The 22858-nt window shown below is 41.1% G+C and overlaps 2 protein-coding genes and 1 long non-coding RNA gene across 6 annotated transcripts in view; 2 read left to right on the top strand and 1 right to left on the bottom strand.

Annotated features, from left to right (window-relative positions):
• Positions 1–12781, top strand: part of PRKAR2B (protein kinase cAMP-dependent type II regulatory subunit beta) — a 173677-nt gene extending 160896 nt beyond the window's left edge. For 2 of the 3 annotated variants that reach the window (XM_039516869.1, XM_039516887.1), the window contains exons 6-11: positions 1033–1186; positions 4261–4362; positions 5234–5308; positions 6525–6590; positions 6782–6920; positions 10603–12543. In XM_039516869.1, the coding sequence (XP_039372803.1) occupies positions 1033–1186; positions 4261–4362; positions 5234–5308; positions 6525–6590; positions 6782–6920; positions 10603–10736 (670 nt within the window). In that variant the 3' untranslated portion in view covers positions 10737–12543. Of the gene's footprint in view, positions 1–1032; positions 1187–4260; positions 4363–5233; positions 5309–6524; positions 6591–6781; positions 6921–10602; positions 12544–12570 lie in introns of those variants that run through there. The other variant, XM_039516878.1, reaches the window with a different exon arrangement.
• Positions 12782–13569: 788 nt separating this feature from the next.
• LOC120392231 lies at positions 13570–22747 on the bottom strand. The gene is made up of 3 exons (XR_005591621.1): positions 21105–22747; positions 14164–14271; positions 13570–13637 (listed from the first exon to the last, which is right to left on the bottom strand). It is a non-coding gene; the product is annotated as an uncharacterized LOC120392231 (long non-coding RNA).
• Positions 22092–22858, top strand: part of HBP1 (HMG-box transcription factor 1) — a 33263-nt gene continuing 32496 nt past the window's right edge. Inside the window, exon 1 of one of the 2 annotated variants that reach the window (XM_039516814.1) lies at positions 22092–22135. In XM_039516814.1, coding sequence (XP_039372748.1) covers positions 22121–22135 — 15 coding nt within the window. In that variant the 5' untranslated portion in view covers positions 22092–22120. The remainder of the gene's footprint in view (positions 22136–22858) is intronic. The other variant, XM_039516823.1, reaches the window with a different exon arrangement.

Below are 22858 nucleotides of genomic sequence, written 5' to 3'. Positions count from 1 at the left end.
AGTTTCTCCCATTTTTCTGGGCTTATGGCTTAGCCACTTCCTCTTCAGAAAGCGGCAGGGACTCCATTGAGTTCTTCCAGATACATAGCTTTCACGTCTAGGTGACTCTGACTATCTGTCTACAGAGTCCTTGACTATGAAGGGAAAGGAATTGTAGAGACATATGCATTCCATTCCAGCTACTTCCAAAAAGGAAGGCTATAAATATTTGGCACTGAACAACCTAATGACCCAGCATCAGAGTTGGTGGCTGTCATATTTTACTTCTTTCTCAGAGCAACAACTATCGATAAATACTTTTGTAGGTTTGCTTTGATGTTTAAAGTTAAAACTTTATATTAGATGAGTATACAATATTTTTATTTTGTATTTGTTACTTTTTAGATAAGGACTCACGGTATGTTTTGCCACCATTCTCACTAATGCAACTGTATATTGCAATATACCAATTACTGTTTTAAAAAACATTTTACATGTGAAAGAACTTTTACATTTTAAATTAATTTAAGGACAGAAGCATAGTTTTCAGAAACCATTTCTTTGTGACGACTTTGTACATTACACAGTTTCATGGTTAAAAAGAACTTGTTAAATAATTTAGGCTCAAAATTTGTTCATCTTTATTTTTTAATAATTGCCATTTTGATTTTATTTATATGTAATTTATAATTGTAATTCCAATTCTGAATTTTTTTTTATTTTTCAAGTGCAAAGTTACCATGTCCTCACAAAGAAGTAGCAACTGTCCCCCTTAAAATAGCTCCCGTTTCTAGGGCAAACACAAATAAGTGAGATGATCCTGCAAGCTACTCAGTATCATTTAACTGAACAAAATTTATATTTCCGGAGCAGTGTAATATATTTACACCATCAGTGGTGTATTTACACCATCAGTGTAATGCGTGGTGCATAATCAACTTGTAAACTAAACAAACAAGGTAGTAAACTAAACCAGCTAACTGCTCAGTAAGGAACATGGGGGAGTGGAAAGGGTGGATGTTTACTCACCGTATTTGTGTATTTTGTTAACAGAGGAACATATGACATTTATGTAAAATGTGACGGTGTTGGGAGATGTGTTGGTACCTATGATAACCGTGGAAGTTTTGGTGAGTTGGCCTTAATGTACAATACACCCAGAGCAGCTACCATAATTGCTACATCTCCTGGTGCTGTATGGGGTTTGGTAAGTGAAATGTATGTTTGAATGTATTTTTCATTAAAACATTTTTGTCTTTATATAAAATAATTTAAAATTGTATAGCTGTATCTACAGCTATTTGAAATTGAAATATTGTCTTATAATTGGAAATGTATCATTAGAATAGAAGCCTTTTAAAACTTGCAGAAAAATCCTAGACAAATACTGTCTTTTCTCAGACCCTGAACATATGCTTCAAGCAAACTTGAATGGGAATTTGATATAAGTACTACAACAAAAGTAATTTTGGAAAATACCTCAATAACTTTCAGAGCTTAGTTATCATGTTTCCATCTGTAAGAGACATGGCAATTATTTTGCCAAATAGTAAATATTTTTTTAGATCTCAAAAAACATGAATGCATTTGGCTACACTATAAAAAATCCACATGGTGCTATTTGTTAAGCTTACTATATCTGGAATCTGCGCAATAGGTACTTTGAGAAAGCTGTTCTACTTCAAGGCTTATATGTTGGTCTGGTAACTGATTCCAAGGTGCCAATTCAGAGCAGTGCTTGGTGTAGGGGAGCATAGGTGGCTTTCTGCCCCCTTGTTCCCTTAGACTGCTGAGCTTTCTACATAACTTGGAGCAGCCTGAATAATGCTCTAAATTGCAATGGATTGTAATGGCCACCCAGGGCCATTGTACTAGTGGGATTACAGTGCATTCCAGCCACATCCCCTTGAGCTGGGTGGTGTGAGAACAAGAGAGGATGGCATACAGTTGGGTAACCCATCTTTCTGCTTAAAGGATTGTCTCACCCCAGGGAATTCCCTTTGCCCACATAGGGAAGTTTTATGGCCCCTTTGTGCTGCTGAAGTGGTGCCAAGGATCTGGTCCCATGTGTTTGGTTTAGCTAACATGAAGCTCATTACTTGAAATAAATGTGCTGAGAACTGTGGGATGAAATGATTTAACTGCAACGTTTCTGATAATTTTTTAATCATCTGAAATTATATATTTTGTTTTCCTGGAGTCACTTACTCCAAACTTGTCATACAAAGCTAATATATGTTGGTAATAAACATAGTCTGCAACTGAGCCTGAAAGGTTAGGCAGCATGGGTGGGATCCATGAAGGGACTTGGGCGTTGCAGTGTGGAGCATCATGGTTCCTTATTTTTGGGTGCCTAGAAAATTACAGGAACCACACTGTGATCCACAAGCGAACTTCAGTGCAAGGCTCCCTGTACAATGAAAGGGGAGGGATAGTCCCCTTAGAATGTGATCCATAAAAGCCAGCACGTTATGTGAGAAACAGCCTAGGCTAGCCAGAGGGAGATGCGATGAGAGGGGTGTGTACTAAGCCCCACCTCTCTCTCAGAGGTAGGCGCCTAAGTCCAGACTTCAGGGGTATGCCTATCTTTGGTTAGTGATCCAGGACCGGGAATCCCTCTCTTGGAGTCAGGCAGCTTAGGTGCCTCTTGCAGGAATGAGTTAGGTGCCTGCCTTGCTCCACACAAAATGGGGGGTGGTGCCTAACTTGTAGCCCAGTGGTTAGCACACTCACTGGGGCTGAGATGTGGGCAGACCCAGGTTCAACTCTCCCCTCTCTGCCAGAGGGGAGAAAAAAATTGAGCAGAGGTTTTTCACCTCTCAGGAGAGTGCTCTAACCACTGAGCTGTGGGATATTTTGACATGGCTCTCTCTTGCTGAAGCTGTTCCATTGTGGATAAATAATGAAAGAGTTTTTGGAGTAGAGGGACTGAACCCTGGGTCTCCCACCTCCCAGGTGAGTGCTTGAACCACTAAATTAAAAGTTATAAGGTGGACACCATCATCTCCACCTCCTCCTCCTCTGGTAGCTGGATTTTGAATGGGATCTGATCCAGTTGGTGAGCATGCCTACTGGATCAGGACCCACATGCAACTTAGGTGGATGAACACGTATCTTCCCCTGGTTTGGGGGGCGGGGTTAGGTGGGGTTAGGCATCTGGATATAGATGCCCAGAGGCAGAAACAGAGGCACCAAGGGAACTTTTACTCTGAAAAATAGACACCCAGTTTAGGCACCTAGATAATTTTGTGGATTGCAGCAGATCCAGAACTGGGACTTCGGCACCTCAATCTGGAGCTTAGGTACTTAAGTATCTTTGTGAGTTTGGGTCTATGTGTCTGGTTCCTAAACCTGTATTAGGTGGAATGTTGGTTCAAAAAAGGAAGGTAAACAGCCAATCTGCCTCAAAAATATAAAATCATAGAAATCTGAATAGGAGTCAAAAATTGAACGTTTTTATGGTCTGAAAGACTAATTAATTCTCTGTAATTAGTTAAGAAGGCTGTCTTGGGATGCCCTAACATTTAGTTGGATTACACAGACATTATTCATCCTTCTGAATTTATAAGTAAAACAAGATCTTAAAGGGACACTTAAAATCATCTTAAAAATTACATTTCCATCTGAAAGTGTTGTAATTGCTATTTTTACAAGTAACAATATAAGATTACTAGAGCTGAAACTGATTGTGGGGTGGGGAGGAGAAATCACTTTTCAGTTTCCCATTTGTTGATTCATCAGCTGTTTGTGTAGAGTCAGTTTCAGTTTTGTTGATGTCCAGTTGTATTTCCTATCTCATGCATCTTGTCTGGGGGCAGTTTGTGTATATGCTCTTCCCTGGGCAGACAAGAAGGCCAGTAACTGCTGCTGCACAGCTGACTCTGAAACTCAATAGGCAGCAGCTGTGCACAGAAGTAGGCAGGTGAGAAGGAGTGGGCACCACAATGTTTGGTGTTGCTCTTGGGCCTGCGCAAAAAACCCTTGCAAACATCACCAAGGAAGATGAATTTTTAAAAGAGGTATAAAAAGATGGGCAAGAGATTTGACTTCAAAGATCTCTTATCAGAAAAATCAGTTATTTGAACTGATACAATTTAAAATATCAAATTTATTATGCGCCTTTTAATAGAAGGCCTCACTGAAGTACTTAAAAACACATAAAATTGCTCTCTAGTGGCTGATTATAATCATTATAAATTTTACCTATTTCTTTTATGCATTTTCCATCCTGTGCTAACATTTTCCTTTAATATACTTTTTTTCTTCTCTTTGTGTTTTCAGGACAGGGTAACATTCCGGAGAATCATTGTAAAAAACAATGCCAAAAAGAGAAGAATGTATGAAAATTTTATTCAATCATTGCCATTCCTTAAATCTTTAGAAGTAAGCTTTCAATTGCATTATTTTAGTAGTTGTGGCATGGGATTTTATCTTGGAATAAAAACTTCCTCTAGATTAAAATTTTGCACATCTTTATTTTTGGAGAAGGGACTTCTGAGGAAAAGTGTTGAAATTTCCAATTTGATCCCCCCCATTGACTATTTTAGTTTCTTCATAAAGCTTGATCCTATAATTTGATCCACACAGCAGTCCCCTAATCGGGATCTGTCTGGAACAGGAGTCTGCCTGTGCAAATCAACTTGTAGGATAGAGGCCATACTACTGCAAAAGATTAGAATATGTTTGTGCTTTCCAGCCTTCCATTTCTTAAACTGAATTTTTGCTGGATATTAATAATCTGAACTAGTGCTTTGGGCATGTTGAAAAAAGTGAATACTTTCATTTAAAAGATATATTTTTCTGCACACACATGCACTTTCTCCAGTACGTATTTTGGAAGACTTAGAGCATGTAGATTTACCATACAAAAATAGAAAATTAACACGTACACCTCTACCTCGATATAACACGAATTCGGATATAACGCGGTAAAGCAGTGCTCTGGGGGGACCGGGGCGGGGCGGCGCACTCTGGCGGATCAAAGCAAGTTCGATATAACGCAGTTTCACCTATAACAGGGTAAGATTTTTTGGCTCCCGAGGACAGTGTTATATCGGGTAGAGGTGTATGTTGGTAAACCATTCCCTGGAAAATTGTTAAACAGAGGTCTCTTTATCCCTTTATTGTCAATACAGATGGCTAGGGACATATTATACTGTATATAGGTCCATAAAAACAGGTATTAAGGATTAGCAAAACATATGGTTAATATTTTTAGCAAAACATTTTAAATATTCTCATTCTTTTTATAAAGCTATCTGAACGCTTGAAAGTGGTGGATGTAATAGGCACCAAAATATACAAAGATGGAGAACAAATCATTACTCAGGTATGGTAGTGTCTTAGTTGATTTAGTTTTTGCGTCTATAAGTGAAACTACTGTATTATCTATAATGAATCCATTCTTTTAAACTAAGTGAGTCTCAGTATAGTACACATAAAGGGAATAAACTGGTCTGAAAAAAATGGTGTAGTTCAAAGAAATATGTTGTTATGATGATGTAAATTCCAAATAACAATTTAAAGCAAAAAAAAAAAAAGTTTTGTACAAATACTTGGCAGGCTATTTCAATTAATTTTCCAGTGGCTTTTTTACCCTTTTATATTTCCATACTGCGCATATCTGCGGTTAGTAGTGTGTCTCTATGATGACAAAATGTAATTAATTCTTTCTGGGATTTGGAATGTTTTGTTAGCTTTTACAAAGCTGTAAATGATAAATGTCTGTTGTGGAATATTTATCCAGCGTCTGATTGGGGGTTTTCTTTCCACTTTAACAGCTACTTTATTTCATCTGCCGTATTTTAAGAAACCTGTTTTGTTGGTCTGAACAGAACAAAGTAAACTATGCAAATACTATAGAAGAGGAAGGCTTGTGCTAGTAGGCGCTGAAAGTGGATCTTATCATTGAGTGTCTGTTTCTGTTCTGAAAAAAGAACAATGTGAAGATAATTCCACCAGGGTAGATTGCAGGCAACTCAGACTCTGTGTTGCCTTTGGACTTAGATGTTGGCTTTAACCTCTCCTATGCTTATTGATACCTGAGCATCCATGATCGGGAATAATTTTTGGGATTTTATGAGTTCAAAATCCTCTAGAACAGAAGAAGGTGGCAATTGGATTTCAGGCCGATTATTTCTGTCCACCAACCCAATTCTGCTCTTGCCCACTGATCCATAGGGAAGCAGCTTGTTTGTTTTGGGGAATAGGGATAAGTATCCTCCAAGTTATCCAATATCTTCTTTTGCCTCTCTTGGTGCTTCATACTGTGTTTTGTCCATGGCTTAGAACTGAGGTCTACATGGAGCCAACGGTGTCATTTTCTTTCAGGAGAGCTTGTTGCTCGTCTCATCTCTGTATGGACATTTTAATCCTTCTGTGCCATGAGTGTGGATTTCTAAGTAGAATGTATTAAAGCATTTTGCATTAGGTACCAGAGGATTAGCTGTTAGCCTCTGGCTACATATATTTTAATGTATTACTGTTACTACAAAACAAAAAAGCAATATTCATGTTTTCATTACTTGCTTTTTTATTTTTAATAGGGAGACATGGCTGATTGTTTTTTCATTGTAGAATCTGGAGAAGTGAGAATTACTATGAAAAGGAAGGTAAAAACCCTAACATGAATTTAATTTTTCAAAATCTTGAAGTCATTAATATATTCTAAATGTTAAACAGCAGATGTCTCTAGTTATCTCACTGCAGTTTTCTTTATTCTTTAGACATGTTTAAATTCCATTTTGAGTAAAACTGTACATTCAGCAAGTAACTCTTATGCTTATCTTATCTGACTTTTCAGAATAAACAGGATGTAGAAGAGAATGGGGCGGTTGAAATAGCCCGGTACTCTAGAGGACAATATTTTGGAGAACTTGCTCTTGTAACTAACAAACCTCGAGCAGCTTCAGCATTTGCTCTTGGCACTGTCAAGTGTTTAGGTACTGATTCAGTGATATTTTTGTTTGCTGTGACTAATAAAAAAGAATCTTTTTACTTATCAAAGGCTGCATTTATAATGTACTACTGTATGTTCCTTCATACCATAAAATCAGATTTCAGTCACCAGTAGCATTGCTTTAAAACCATTGGACTGTTTGACTGTACTGTACCTGTTATAGTATATTCTTACGTACACTAGAAAAATTACTTGTAATTGACAACTGTGTCAACCATGGACCTCCAATGTCTTCCCTCTTTAGATGGAATTGAAAATGGTTTCCAACTAGTGCAGACCAGGTCATAGTACTTTTAATCTGCATAACACTTAACAGACAAATAAAAAATTGTCCTTGCCCAGTGGTCAACCAACACCTAAGAAACAACTGCTTAATATAACCAACCTTCCATGCTACCTTATTTAATCTAACTTCCCATTTCTGAGTAAGTTAGCAAGTCGTTAGCAAAGTCTCTGGCTTTACCAGCCCATGTCACTCTGTCAGGTTTCAGGCTGAGCCACAGAGCAGAGATAATAGTGATTGTGTTAATAGAGAACATCATCTTGTCTGTGGACATGATGTACAAATACATGTGTTTTCTTCTGGATCTTTGTGGCATTTAAAACAAATACTACTCCTTCTCCGTTGAGAGACCGCAGTGGTGAACTGGAAAGATGGTTTCAATCCTTCACCTGGGACTAGCTGCACAAGTTCATGATGGACAGCTGTTCCTCCACCTCCAGAGCCATCATCTGTACAATTCCTCAAGGGTTAGTCTTCCCTTCTCTTACACAGGAGTGGACCAAGACTGTGTAACTCAGTACTAGAAGTGATAAATGACCACGAATGTCACTGCATTCAGAACTAAATGCAAAACTTATTTCTTTAACTTAACTTTCCTTCAATAATTTTGTTATTTAAAAAAAAACCCTGAACCTACATTCAAAACAAAACTATTAACTCATCCCAACTGAGTTGACATGGTTTATGGTTTATTTAGATGTTACTTAATGCACCCCTTAATGCTGAAATATAGGATTATTTTGTATGGTTTAAGGTTTAACTTCTCAGTCACATCATTATATAACCCTTCCATTTTATTAATCTAAATATTAGGAAAATTGTAAGATACAAAGGCAAAGTTTGTATTCTTAAATGACAGACATCAGGCTAACAAACAAAATGTTCTCTGTTTATTCACAAAGCTACTCGTTTTTTAAAAATAAGTCTTCCCAGCCAAACAAAGATAAACAAGCAGAAAAAAGAAGACCAAAGAAGAGGAAGATGAAGTGGTGATAAGAAAGAAGATCTGTTATGGTCCAGTGTGGGCAAGTTGTTGGGTCACTGGCACCTTTGAGAAAGCAGCGACCTTGTTCCACTGGAGGCTGGTTCAGGGAGGAAGTTTTCTTCTTTCTTTTGATGACAAGAACCAGTTAAGATGGCATCAGATGAGTAAGCACAGACCAAATTCATTGCTGGCTAGAGCTCACAGATAATACCTGAGAAACCACTATGATTACTGTTCAATAGGTTCAGTGCCATTAGACTCATAACTTTGAGCAGAAGATAAGAAAAGCAAACCAAGATACCACCCCCAAGTTCAACGGAAGCCATTATAGAATCATAGTGGTAGAAAGGACCGCCAGGCTCATCTAGTCTAACCCCAAGGTTCCTTTTGGAACCTCTTATAACTATAGTCTGTTAGAAAAGTACAGTGTGCTGTAGCCCTTCCCAGAGTTACCCAGTTGGTTTTGTATTCCACAGAATCTTAACTTGGAAAATGTTTTCAAAACAAAGTTCCCAACAACCACTGAATTCTCCTTGACAAACCTTATTTACGCAACCTTAGATATTTCACAAAGTTGTAGGCTATCATACTATGGTGATAGGCACAGTATAAATACCTAGATAAATAGATACCCTGAAGAGTTACTACCTAATCTTGAGGATAGTTTTCAAACCTTTTATTTGCATTATATCCTACCCAGACTGCGGACAAAACTCTGCTAGCTGAACCATTAAAAAATATTTAAAAAATTGATAGCACACTCTTCTTGTGTAGTGTTGGATGGGTTTGGGTGTGACATCCATACACTGTTAGGCCTTGTCTACACACAGTTTGTGCACCGATTAACTGATTTAGACACCAAATTAGCTTAATCAATGCAACACCGCTAGCACAGACATCCTTAAATTGGTGTAAGACTATCTTAAATCAGCTTAGTTTAATTCAAAACTGATATGAGTGTCCACACACAATTGCACTGGTTTAACTAAGTATGTTTAAAATCACACTTCTAGTTAAACTGGTGCAGCTTTGTGTATAGGCCAGGCGTTAGAATCATTCAAATGGAATGTACAGAGTGTGTTGCCTAACTATATCTATAGTAAGTAAGCAGCCATGTTTATTTTAGTGCCACAAAGTGAATTTTACTATTTAATATATTGAGTCATGATTATGCAATAGATACAGTTTAGATTGTAAATTCATATGGGCATGGACATTTTCTTTTATCTGTCTGTAAGGCTCTATGCACATTTATGGTGCTTTATGAATAACAAAGATAACAATTAAAAAATTAACACTTAAAATCTGTGCATGATATCAAGCTGTAAATGGTGAGATTCTCAGTTTTAGCAAAGAGTTATATCTGAAGTAAAAACGTTCAGGTATGTGTTAGCAGGAGCATGGCTCCAGCAACTTTTTGAAGAGAGAAAGGAAGTAAAGAGAATGAGACAACAGGAAAGCTGTTTTGATGGAAAGTATGTATAAATTACTGGCAATTCCAGGATAGCAAAAAAGTGTGTGTGTGTGTGTGTGTGTGTGTTCATTTTGATGTTTTCATCTAAATGTGTATTTTCCCATAAGAACTGCCATAGGTAACATATTAAGACATAAGTTGAAAATATATGCATGTTCATGCTATAATTTGTACTATATAAACTTGTAGGAAAAATTATGTGTGTGACTGAAAAAAAATCAGTTTTCCTGCATATGGACTTTTTATTGACTTACTAAATTTTTCAGTGCTAACGTAATAGATACAAAGTTAGTTCTAGACTTCTTAAAATGTAAAGTTTCTTGAAGTAAAAAATAAATTATTGACTACAGTATTTTTAGTTCTCCTGATTAACATGCCCAGTGAACCAATATGGATAACTATACTTTTAAATTGTCATCCAAAGCATGAAGGGACGGGTAGCTCAGTGGTTTGAGCATTGGCCTGCTAAACCCAGGGTTGTGAGTTCAATCCTCAAAGGGACCACTTAGGGATCCAGGGCAAAAATCAGTACTTGGTCCTGCTAGTGAAGGCCAGGGGGCTGGACTCAATGACCTTTCAAGGGCCCTTCCAGTTCTAGGAAATAGGTATATCTCCAATTATTATTAAAGCCCAGATCCTGCAAAGACTTATGCACTGATATCAGTAGAACTATTCCTACTAATAAAGTTAAGCACAGGCATAAATGTTTGCACGATTGGGGTCAAGGTATTATTTAGGTCTGAATCATATGGGAAAAGTTATCTCCAGCTTTACTGACATAGTATGGGCCTCATTGATGCCTTTCCCATTATAATTTAAAATTCTACACAATGAATGTCATAAACTCTGAAATTCATTTCTGCAGTTGATGGTCACATTACATTCTCTCTCTCTCTCTCTTCCCCCACCCCTTTTTATCTTAGTTATGGATGTACAGGCATTTGAAAGGCTTTTGGGACCTTGTATGGAAATTATGAAAAGAAACATTGCAAACTATGAGGAGCAGCTAGTTGCTCTGTTTGGAACAAACATGGACATTGCTGATCCCAGTGCATGAAATAAAGTATGGAACAACAAGATCTGTTACGAGAAAATAGCACAGTAGTGGTTAGTCCACTGAGAACGTCTATCTTCCTGTAGATGCCAAGCATTTTCTGTGCTTTTAGGGTTTGGGTTTTGTTTGTTTGTTGGGGTTTTTTTGTTTTTGCTTTTTTACATATTACAATGGATGTATCAGTAAACTAAATAGGGATTTAATAGACTTTGGTCCTGATTTTCAGAAGAGCTTAGCACCAGCAGTTCCAGTTAAAGTCAAGGGTAGCTGTAGATGCACAGCACCTTTTGAAAATCAGTTCTTTGTATACAGCATTTCATAAAGAATAGATTTCAAGAAAACACTATGCTGATGAATTTGTTCAACCAGCTTCTGTTCTATAAAATGGTTAAGATTTTCTGGAAAGACTGTTAGCTTGAATGTGATATGTTTAAAGTATTAATGCACAGAGTGTTCATTAGTATTGATAATACAGAAGGTATGCTGTAGGTATCCATTTCTGCCTATTACAATTGTCATAATTTTATGTTGCAATTACTATAGCTGTATAAAAAAGAAATAACTCAAAATTCCTCATAACAATAAGGCACAACAATACATTTTGTGTAAAGTTCATTACCCAAGTCTTATTTTAACATTTGTGATTTGGTATTAAAGTCCTCTTTGCTTAATATGTCACATTTCAGCAAGCCCACTTGGAAAATATTGTAATATCTTATGCAATTTAGGGGATTTTTATATTTTTGCAATAAACTGCATTTTTATTTGTTACATATAAGTGGTATATTCCTCTGTTGAGAAAGCTGGCAAATTAATCTTGATGCAAGCATGTTTTTTAAAAAACGGCAAAAGTATTTTATGTAGACAATTGTCACATTCTATCTAATCATGCATAACCTACATCATTTTCCTTCTAATTTCTTTCTTGTTTACAAATTTATGCATTTTGTCTTTCCCATATTTATTTGATGTCTACACTAGGGTTAAATTTTTGTCCTTAGAAATCACTTTTTTTTCTCTGTACATTTCAAGTCAAATGTTCTCTGTATCTCTTTCTCTTAGTAGAGTCTGACTTTAGTAGTTGAATCTGGTCTGTAATATATAAAGTGTTGAAAGCCATACTAAAATTTTTGGTCCCCGAAATCCTTACCAGCAAGTCTGAGAAAGAATGTGAATCTAAAAGATCAATAATATGAAAGGCTGTTTTATATATGTTTGGAGAGCATGTCATTAAAGCTGACAGATTCTGCTTTGGTCTTCAGAGACCAAAGGCCCCTAAGATATCATAAAAGACTGTCATTGCATCAGTCAAAGGATGGGGTAAAGTTTTGCTCTGTGACGAAGGAGAAAGTATTATCTTACTTAAAATAAGAAAAAAGGGTTCATTTCTCACTAGTAAAAGTCTATAACTGGAAGTATCAGACACAGTCCAATTCTCACATTATATACTGACATGTTTATTGCTCCATGTGGAAAGGTAGTTCACATAATGACAAGTTGCAGTAGTTCTACCAAGACAGAACCAGAAGAGTTTCAACAAGGTTGCTTGATCCCTGTTTTAAACAAATAAAAAGTTACACCTTACTTTTCTTCTTAGACAATGACTTTTCTAATGCAATGTATTTGTGTTTGTCAGTTGGTATAATTATATATCCTGTAGCTATAGTGATCTGTTCTGACAATTTATACAATCATACTTGAATATGAAACTATGATTATACAATTCTATTACTAACATGTAATTTATATCGTATAATATGATATAAATTATAAATGAACATTGTTAACAAAAACAGTCTCAGCAGAATTTACAAGTGTCAACAATTTTTTTACACAGCCTCCTGATATGAATAGTTGCACATATGAATGCCTTTGTACTTTTGATTTATTGAAAAAAGTGAAGTTTGTTATACTAGAAGGAAACATCAGGTAACCAAAATCTGTACGTGATTCTATATGCTTAATCTATAAAAGTTACTTATTTTTTGCACTAGCTTAATGTTATTCAGAAAAATGCTAATGATTACTTTTCCGATGATGAATTCCAATCAAGGCCATGAATGCTAGTAACAATATTTTCAATATTGTTTGTTATATTTAAAGTTTCCTTACAATAAACAACACTTTTATATGTATATATATATATACACAGTGTTCATTTTTATAAATAGTTATAAGTGAATTATTTATAGCCACTTATTAACACATTCATAATTTTTAACACTTTTGTAGTGCTTTAAACCTTCGAAGAACTTTACAAACGTTGAGCCTCTTGCTCAGTTCTTCATGTACTGGGAACAAATAAAAGAGAAAATAACTTGTACATAAACAGGATGTGTATACAGCAACTCTGGACACTCACTCAGTATAGATCAAATGCCAGGACATGGTCTGGTGATGGCTACTTTTAACCATTTTACTGAAAACCAATGGTCCTTTCTCTCCTACCCCCCCAAAACCCTCCTTACCCAGTTATAAACTGCAGCTAAATTCAAATGCAAGAGGTGTGATAATTATAAGATAAACACAAAATGTTGGGTTTAATGAGGCCCAAGGTCGGGCTCTGTGTTGCAACAGGTTGTTGTAATGCTTCTGTAAATGGGAAAAAAATCTGTGGGATTTTATTTGTTGGCAGATGAATTTTTCAATTTAAAATAATGAATGGGGTTTTAGCTCAGTTGGGTGCATCTCACTAAACATTAATAACATTTGATGTAGTTTTAATATAAATCATTATGCACAGTCAACCTTAATTCTGGCATTTCCTAACTATTGAGTGCTTACCTTTGTAACCTAAGCAATGTTATTTCAAGTTTCATTAATGTAATCTTTTATACGGTTTGTTTGTGAACCACTGCCCTCTACTGGATGGAACATCTGGCCTTTTACTCATTCTCTCTTCTACTAAAGATTTACAATATACAAAAAGAAAATAAATAAGTTTGAATATAGAAAGCACATATCATGAGTTTATTGCTCAGGTTGTCAAATCAATTAAAATATTCATTTTAATAAGATTTAAATCTGAGGATTAGACTCATGGAATATGCACATATTCTCTCTGTCAATGTGTTATACATTTTGTGGAGTATGATATGCAAGGCCCAAGTCTTGCGGTCATATTCATTAGTTTTGACCTGTGCAGGAGTCTGTGCCAATGGATCATATTGCTGTATAAATTTAGAATTTAACCAGCACTTTTAAACTTAACGTCTGTAAAGAACTTTGAATCTTCACGGAATCCCTGTAAGATTTTGGGGAAAGCACTTTTATCTTTGGATAGAAAGTGCTATAAAAGGGGATAGGGATGAGCTCCATGGAAAAGATGATTAAGCATTAGGATGTATTGTCTTTTCTGAAGTGTCTCCACAGGGATAGAGGGAGGAACACGTGTCCCGCAACTGCCTCCTTGCCACTCTTCACCCCCTACCTTAGTGCTGACCTTACAGAGCCCTCTGCAGCATCTGAAGGAGTGGAGGAGAGGGTGCACATGCAGAATGGAGAAATCTGCATCTAAAGGGCTTCTGCCAACATGGATCTGGAGATAGATGGCAATCAAGATCATTATTATTATTTGTACTATGCCCAAAGTAACCTGGGAGCTACAGACCCATAAGAAACAGGTCCCTTCCCAAAGAGCTTACAACCTAATTAGACAAATAACGGAGTGGGAGAGCGGAGAAGAAAAGCATGAACTGTTTCTGTTTGGTGGGGTTGTTAAATTCATCTACTTGTGGGAATGAAAATTTAGTGAAAACTCCCTGATATTTTTTCCATATCCTTTCTGTCCCTCACACAGAAATTCTTTCCAGGTGGCCTTTCCCTTTAGAGCATGCACCTATACAGAGCACGAACAAAAGTCAGAGAGAAGGTAGAGATTTAACATCCCCTTGCTAGTGGACCATAATTTCACCACTTAGCTATGGGGGGAAATGAAACAGAATATGACCCTTTCCCTAAATGGTGTACCAGACAATTGTTCAGAAATGTGCGTGGACAAGTTAGACTACAAAGGAGGAATCTGAAACTGTGGAGGGGAAAGCCCTGTTGAGCCTGGCTGTGTGAACATGAAGCAGCATTAGACTTTAGCAAACTTTGTCCTTGACCTCTCAAAAGTAAGACTGCAGTTAAATAGATATATATTAGTTAAATTATATTTTATATCTAATAGGGCAAGAGCCTGTGCTGTACCTCCTCTAGGCACAGTGAACTTCAGTCTTCCAGGTGGTCACTCTAGTGCCTTTAGACACTGAATTCACTGTTAAAAAATGCTTTGTAGGGCTAGGAAATTAGGAGGAAATGACTAGTGCAATGTAAGGCTGCAGTCAGTAAATGGATACCTACAAAGGAAAAAAGCCTGAAGCATCTGTATTGTAGAGAGTTTATGACTGAGAAATAAGTTGCATTTAAGTTATTCTAAATTTTAAAAAACTGGCTGAGTGTCTAGACTCTAATAATAAAGGGAATATTAAAATTGATACAAAACTGTGTAGGGCAAATTCCAGGAGAGGGGGAGGAGTTTTCTCTTTGGAATACTATAGAAGTCTTTGAAAGGGCAGCAGATCTAGACTTTTTTCAACAGATGGTCTGTTTTCAACCTGATGATTTTGTCTAATACTTCCCGGTCCAAAAAAAAAGGACCTGATGGAATTGACAAATGAAGGACCAGTTTCTTTAAGGAAATGCTCTTGTTTGTTCTAGCAACATGAATCACCAGCTACTTCCAAAAGGGCACAGTGCAAAATTATATATTGAGACAAGCCAGGATTTGTGAAAACCATCATCATTTCACTCCTTAGCCAGCTGACATAAAATATCTTAAAGCGGTCCATTGACCAAGTATTAAGCAGCTTGCACTTAGTTGCTCAGCTCTTCATAAAATTTTGGTTGACATTACAAGGCAAGAGAGGTACGCATTAGAAATACATTTGCTGATGAGCATGTCAATTGCAATGTGGGATAATGTGATGAGAACTGCTATTTTGAATGGATTTTCTCCCTTTGCTCCAATTGAAAATAGAAATGTAATAATGTGTGCTGGTAATAAGAATCTTAATCTGAAAGGCATCTTTAATGTCTCTGTTTTTTTAAATGGTTCCTTTAGAACAGTCCAAAACACACAATTAATGTGTACTGATAGTGTCTACTCTTTCAGCACTTACAGGAATTCAAAAATTCATGTAAGAATATTTAATTTATCAACAAAGTGGAAATATTTTCTAAAGTAATGCTTCTTTAAAATCTTTCCTATGCAAAAGTGTATAAATATTTAAGAAAAAATTTAAACTCTTAATATTCAGAATATTGAGGAAAAAAGATCTCTGAGCTTGCCTATTGTAATATTAGACATTTAATATTATATTTCATTGTTCAGTATCTTTGGAGTTGAGTCTCAACATTTACTTTGATTATACATGTATTCTTTTTAATAATGTCAGCTTTTCAAACTGAGGAAATGTGTGTGAAAGGTTAATTATTTTGGTATATAATTAAGCACAGGTATTTTTAATTGGATTCTAAGACAGGGATTGGCAATCTTTGGTCTGCGGCCCGCCAGAGTAAGCCCCCTGGCGGGCCGGGCTGGCTTGTTTACCTGCCGTGTCCGCAGGTTCGGCCAATCGTGGCTCCCACTGGTTGCGGTTCGCCACTCCAGGCCAATGGGGGGTGCGGGAAGTGGCGCGGGCCGAGGGATGTGCTGGTTACCACTTCCCGCAGCCCCCATTGGCTTGGAGTGGTGAACTGTGGCCAGTTGGAGCCGCAATTGGCCGAACCTGCAGACGCAGCAGGTAAACAAACCGGCCCGGCCTGCCAGGGGGCTTATCCTGGCAGGCCGCATGCCAAAGGTTGCCAATCCCTGTTGTAAGACATCAGCTTTTGTACTCCATTGTTTTTGTCATATTAGTCCGATGAACTCGTATAAAGACTTTTATAATTACCGATTCTCACCCCCAGAAGATATTGCATGTTCCTGAAAGTGAAATACCTTCAAATAAATCCATCTGGATTGAAATAATCCACTTTATCTTACTAATGGACAAGCTATCACTTCCCATAAATGACAAATATCAAGATTTCGTTGCTTTACAATTACAGTAAAATCAGGCATCTGCTTCCTGCAGTCCTGTGTCTTGATGCTCAGTAAGTAAAACTGGGATAACGTGTACCTTGATGCTTAGTAAATTATATTGTAGTCCCTGTGAAAGGTTGTTCATGTGAATTGCACTACATTATGCATTCATTTGTTAACAGCCAGAAAATAGTACTCTTTTCTAGTGGCCATTACTAAGAAGTGGAACCAGTTTTCTTGTAACGGCAATAAACTTTATCTAGTTCTTGCTCATTTTCTCACACAGCACTTTGTTCGCACATGTTAAGATAATGCATCATAGGCTATGCCTGAAAGATTCCTGTCTTATAGTGAATATAGGGTTTTTTTCTTTATATTTATTTGTGTGCACTCCCTTATTAGTTTCTTTCAGATAGTAGGTTACCAAATTGTAACAAACTCTAAGGCGAATCGCTGTATCTGATTGGTTAGGTGAGATGAGAGTGGGTTGGGAATGGAAAAGGAGGAATTTTTTTTTTCTGATTTCAATCCACCCCCTCACAATCTCTGAGCTATTTGTTACTGAAGTTTTCATATCCTTATTAAGATACTGATGGTTATTTTTAAATTGTCAAAACATTTCTGTTAGTATTAGAATTTTTAAGGTGATCTGGTAGATAGGAAACATCACTTGACCTCAGGAAATCTGGGTTCTGTTCCCACTTGTGCCACAGATTTCCTGGGTGACCATAGGCAACTCACTTAATCTCTATACCTCAATTCCCTGTCAGTAAATGGGGAAGCTTCCTAGTCAAACAGGGGTGTACAGTGAGGATAAGCTCAGTACTATATGTGAGGCCCTCTGATATCGATGGGCACTGCATAGGAACCTAGAAAGGGATTTTTTGTGTTTTCCCCCAGACTACATTTTGAGCCTCAATTACCACTGCCACTTTAAATGCAACCAAATTGTTGTCTGATAATTAAAGCACTGGACTGGGAGTCAGGAGAGTTGTGGTCTAGTGTTAGTGCTGCCACTGACTCACTGTTTGACCTTTGGCAATTCACTTAACCTCTTTATGTCTCAGTTTCCACAGCTGTGAAATGGGGATAATACCTTCTTTACAGGAGTTTTTTGAACATTAATTAAAGCTGGTAAATCATTTTGAGATTTTAAGTTGAAAGGTGGTAGGAAAGTACAAAGTATTATTAAAGTCAGAAACCGAGCAAGAGCAAAATCATCACTTCCAGTCTTATGCTGTGACTCAGTGCAACATCAGCTTGGTAGTGAAAGAGCTCCTGTTGCGAAAGAAGGGGAAGAGCAGCTGTTCACTCCAAGACTGGACAAAGCCCAATCCCCAGTGCAGGCTATTACAAAATGTGCAAAAGAAGCTGAACCTTACCAGAGAATTAGTTTTGTGAACAGAAGATGGTGACAGCAAACATGATTTGAAGTAACTAAATCCACAGAAGCAAAGGGTAAGCTTTTTAAAATTCAGTAAGATTAAGGAAGCGTGCATAGGTGCTGCTGATCACCTTGAGTTCTACAATGATACAGATTATGGAGAAGATAGTCAAATCCTAGCATTCAATGGTTCTGTTCTATCTTGAACTGAGATTCCTGCAGTGTGCTCATTGGGATTCATCTAAAGCCCTGCCACTAGGCCTATCACTTTTTATGGCTGATTTCCTGGGCTTATAGATAGGGTGCCCACTAGTACATTTCCAGGATACCGAACATTCCGGAAATAGCGTGGGCCTGCCCCTACTGGGGCATGATCTTGCACACACAATGCATCTGAGGTCAAAATGGGGGTGCCATTTTGAACAGCACTCTGCCCCGTCCCTGCTGGCATGACCTCACATGCACAGTATGCACAAGATCATGGCTACAGGAGTAGAGTGGTGCACTCTCCATTATGGCATCCCTCTTCTGCCACCAGACAAAACCACACCCTGTTTTGTCTCAGTACTGGATGGGGACAAACATTACAAAAGCAGGTCTGGTTAAAAGTGCATGAGTGGCCTGCCTACTTATAGGCCCAAAACCACAAAGGTATTTAAGCACCTTAATCCCAGATTTAGGAGTCCGAGTCTCAAAGTTTGTTGCCACTGCAGTAGGACAAAACTGCCACTCAACCATGTAGGTGCCTAAACTCACTTGGCACCTAAGTTTTCAGGGTACAAGTTCCCTAGGCACCTACATTTCTGCTTTGTGGGCACACACAGTGTTGCCTTCCTGTAAGCAACTGGATACCTACCTCCCACCTAAGGGCTTCTCTTCATGTACAATGCAACAGCGGAGCAGCTGTGCCATTGTACTGCTTGAGGGAAGATTTTTCTGTCGGCATCGTTAGCTACTGCCTCTTGGGGAGGTGGATTATGTCAACAGGAGAAGCTCTCTCATTGACATAGTGCTGTCTACACGGGGGGGTAGGGTGTGTGTGTGTTAGGTCGACATAACTATGTTGCTCAAGGGTGTGGATTTTTCACATTTTTCATAACGTAGTTATACCAATATGGGTCTGTACTGTAGATCTGGCCTAAGCCTGAGAGTGATCCACTAACTAATGAAAGATAAGTGGATCAAAATCTAAGTTGCATGCAGGGCCTGACCTGGTAGGCAGCTTCTGAAAATGTGGATAAATACTTAATAAGTGGGTGAGAGAATGATTCTGCAGTGCAGTGCTTAGGGCAGCCATCTGGGCCGTGGGAGACCCATGCACCAATCACTCTTTCATTAGTTATCCAAAGTGGAACAGCTTTAAGAGGAGAGATTGAGAGACCCACAATAGAATATCCAATAGCTCAGTGGCTAGAGCACTCTCAAAAAGGTGGGAAGACCTCTGTTCAAATTCTTTCTCTCCCTCTGCCTGAGGGGGAAAATTGAACCACATCCTAGGCAAATACTCTCTGGTGGGGGGCATCCAGGGCTGCCCTTAACCATACACAAAGTATGCAGCTGCATAGGGCACCAGGAACTTTGGGGCACCAAATTCTCTGGTACCCTACGCAGCTGCATGTTGCTCCAGCCCCTGCTCCCCCTCTTCCCCATGGCCCCCGCTCCACCCCAGCCCCTCTTCCCACCCCTGATCCGCCCCCCACTCCCCTGAAGACTGCAGCAGGGTCGGGCCTGCACTCACCCATGGCAGGAAGTGCAGGGGCCTGGCCCCAACCCCAGCTGTGCCACCGTTGAGTGCTGGGGAGCAGTTCCCCCCTTCCCCCCAAGCTATCCTCCCCACAGGGGGCGCTGTGTAGGGCCCCAGACTAGCTAGGGACGGCCCTGGGAGCAGCCACCATCATAGGTGGCAAGTTTGTAGAAATTTTGGTGGTGCCCAGAACCTGCCCCCCAACTCTGCCCCCCCAAACTCTGCCCCCACCTGCCTAAGGCTCTGGGAGGGGCTCGGGGGGGGAGGTCTGGGGTGCAGATCCTGGGCTGGGGATTAGGGTGCAGGAGGGGTGCTGGGTGCAGGCTCCGAGCTGGGACATGGGGTGGGTGTGCAGGAGGGGATGAGGGGTGCAGGCTTTGGGACAGAATTTGAGTGCAGGCTCTGGGCTGGGGGTGGGGGCATAGGAAGGGGTGAGGGGTGCAGGCTCTGGGAGGGAGTTTAGGGATAGGAGGGAGTACGGGGTGAGGGCTGTGGGGCTGAGGATGAGGGATTCATGATGCGGGGGGGGGCTCAGGGCTGGGGCAGAGGATTAGGGTGCAGGGGGATGAGGGCTCCGGCTGGGGCTGAGGATTAGGGTGCAGGGGGATGAGGGCTCTGGCTGGGGATGAGGATTAGGGTGCGAGGGGATGAGGGCTCTGGCTGGGGATGAGGATTAGGGTACAGGGGGATGAGGGCTCTGTCTGGGGATGAGGATTAGGGTGCGGGGGGATGAGGGCTCTGGCTGGGGATGAGGGTTTGGGGCGTTGGAGAGGCTCAGGGCTAGGGCAGGGTAAGGGCAGCCTGCCTTCCCATTAGTGGGGGGCCAGTACTAGGACCCTGGGGCAGCAGACAGCCGTTCTGCCGGGAGCCGATCTCTGGCAGTGGAAGCAGGCAGGGAAGAGGCTCGTGCTGATTTCTGTCAGGCAGGGACGTGGCACGGCGCGGGAGGGGGGGAAGGCCCACGGGGGCCGGGGCCCGATCCAGGCAGGGCCGGGGGAGAGACCCAGCTCCAAATATTGCTGGAGCAGGGCACCCGGCCCTGAATATTCCTGGAGCCTGAGCACCGCAGATGTATATAACTTCCCGCCTATGGCCACCATCTCTTTTCCATTTTGTGTATAGCAAGGCAGCCACCTAGATCACTTTTGCAAGAAACACCTTAGATGCCTAACCTACCTGAGTTCAGGCACTGGGTTCCCATTTGTGGTTCATTAAGCAGAGCTAGGTGCCTCCTGTAGCCTGGACAGAGGCACCTGTCTTTATGAGAGGGCTAGGACTTAGAACACAATGCTCTCATGTACATCTCCCAGTAGCTAGCTTAAAATGGCTGTCTTAGATGCTAGGCATCTATCTTTCCTCCTATATTGCACAAGGAACCTAGATGCCTAATGCAGGCTTTGGGGATTGCAGTGGTGTTCCTGTGACTTTTGTGTTTTATACATCTAAAAGTTACAGAACACGTTGCAATGCCACAGTCCCTTTGTGGATTCCGACTCCAGTGGCAGTTAGTTCTCGCCTCTCTTTGATAGCCGAGAGAGGGTTTAGAGCCTCAGTGCTCAACTTTTTCCACGAGGGCCCTCCCATCCCATTTGGCACCATAAGACAAGGCAGCATGTGCCTGCCTCCCATGAACCTGCTCTCCCCCCAGCCTGGGAGGCAGTGAGCAGCACTGCGGCCGGCTGCACTAGACCTAGGTGCCCACTGGGCTGAAGAGGAGCCACTGCAACTTCTGCTTAGTCTCTCTCTGCGTAGGCTTGAGCCACCCGCTAAGTCTCCTGGGTAAAGTTAACCAGAGGGGCAGATAATACACGTGTCCCTATGACTCTTGTTTACTATCAGCTGAGCGCTTCGCGGCGCATTTTGGGGCTTGTTGTCCAGCTGCTGCCCGTTTAATAGCCCACGATGGAAAAAGAAACTACATTTCCCAGAATGCAGGGACATCGCCACTGACCAATCGGAAAGTGCTCTTTAGTGTGATTGACGTTCCGCTCTGTGCAATCGTCCGCGCAGGAAAGTCAAAACACGCCCGCCCTATAGGGTGTAATCCTGACGGGCAGGCCAGAAGGCCAATAGCAAGGGGCCGTGCCTTGAGTCCTGTCTGCCCCAGCCACTGAGGACGAGTCCCATCGAGGAGGGGCGGGGTTTCATGGAGGGGGGAGCGACAGGAGGGGGAATCTGCGGGGAATCTCGAAATGGCGACGGGTTTGGTAAGTGCTGAAAAGTTTTGGGCTGAGGCGAGAGGGGCCGGGCCGGGCGAGGGCGGCTGGGCCGGGGCAGGAGAGCAGGGGCCGCTGGTGGGGGAGGCTCTTGGCTCGGCTCCCCGCCTCAGGGGCCGCCGGCTCCTTCCCCCACCCAGCCGCGGGGTCCCGATTCGCGGGCTCCTGCCCAGGGCCGGGAGTCGCCTCAGCGCGACCCAAATTCCCAATCGATGTGTCTGTCGCGGGGGCCGGCGGGACCCTGAGCGACCCCCGCCCGCCGGCTCTGCCGTGCAGGGGCCTCCGAGCGCAGCGGCCACCCCGTGGGGAGCGGAGCGGGGCGCCACCGAAGTCCTGCGCAAGTTCGGCGTCCGGCTGCCTGCGCCAGCCCCCGCCGGAGGCGCGGAGCAGCGCCGGTGCTGCGCTGTGTGGCCCCTGCACCGGGGGGGGGGCGGCGCTGCCTGAACCGGAGGGGATCAAATCCGCCAGAAGCGCCCCCCAGGGAACCCTAGTGCGGGTCAGCAGCCGCCGGAGGGGGGGCGCGGGGCGACCCCACTCTCCCCACCCCCCACCAGGCTTGTTGTTACGCAGTGTGAATGAATGGGCCTTGCGCGCATGCGCCGTGCTGGGGAAAGTTTATAAACAAGGGCCGCTTCCAGGCGCTGATCACATGACGGGAGGGGGAGAGGGGCCTGGCAGCTGCGGAGGCCGTTTCCTCCCTGCTGCCTGTGGCTA

This window comes from Mauremys reevesii, linkage group 1 (assembly GCF_016161935.1).
Source record: "Mauremys reevesii isolate NIE-2019 linkage group 1, ASM1616193v1, whole genome shotgun sequence".
NCBI lineage: Eukaryota > Metazoa > Chordata > Testudines > Geoemydidae > Mauremys > Mauremys reevesii.
This window is presented reverse-complemented; position numbering and strand designations above follow the sequence as displayed.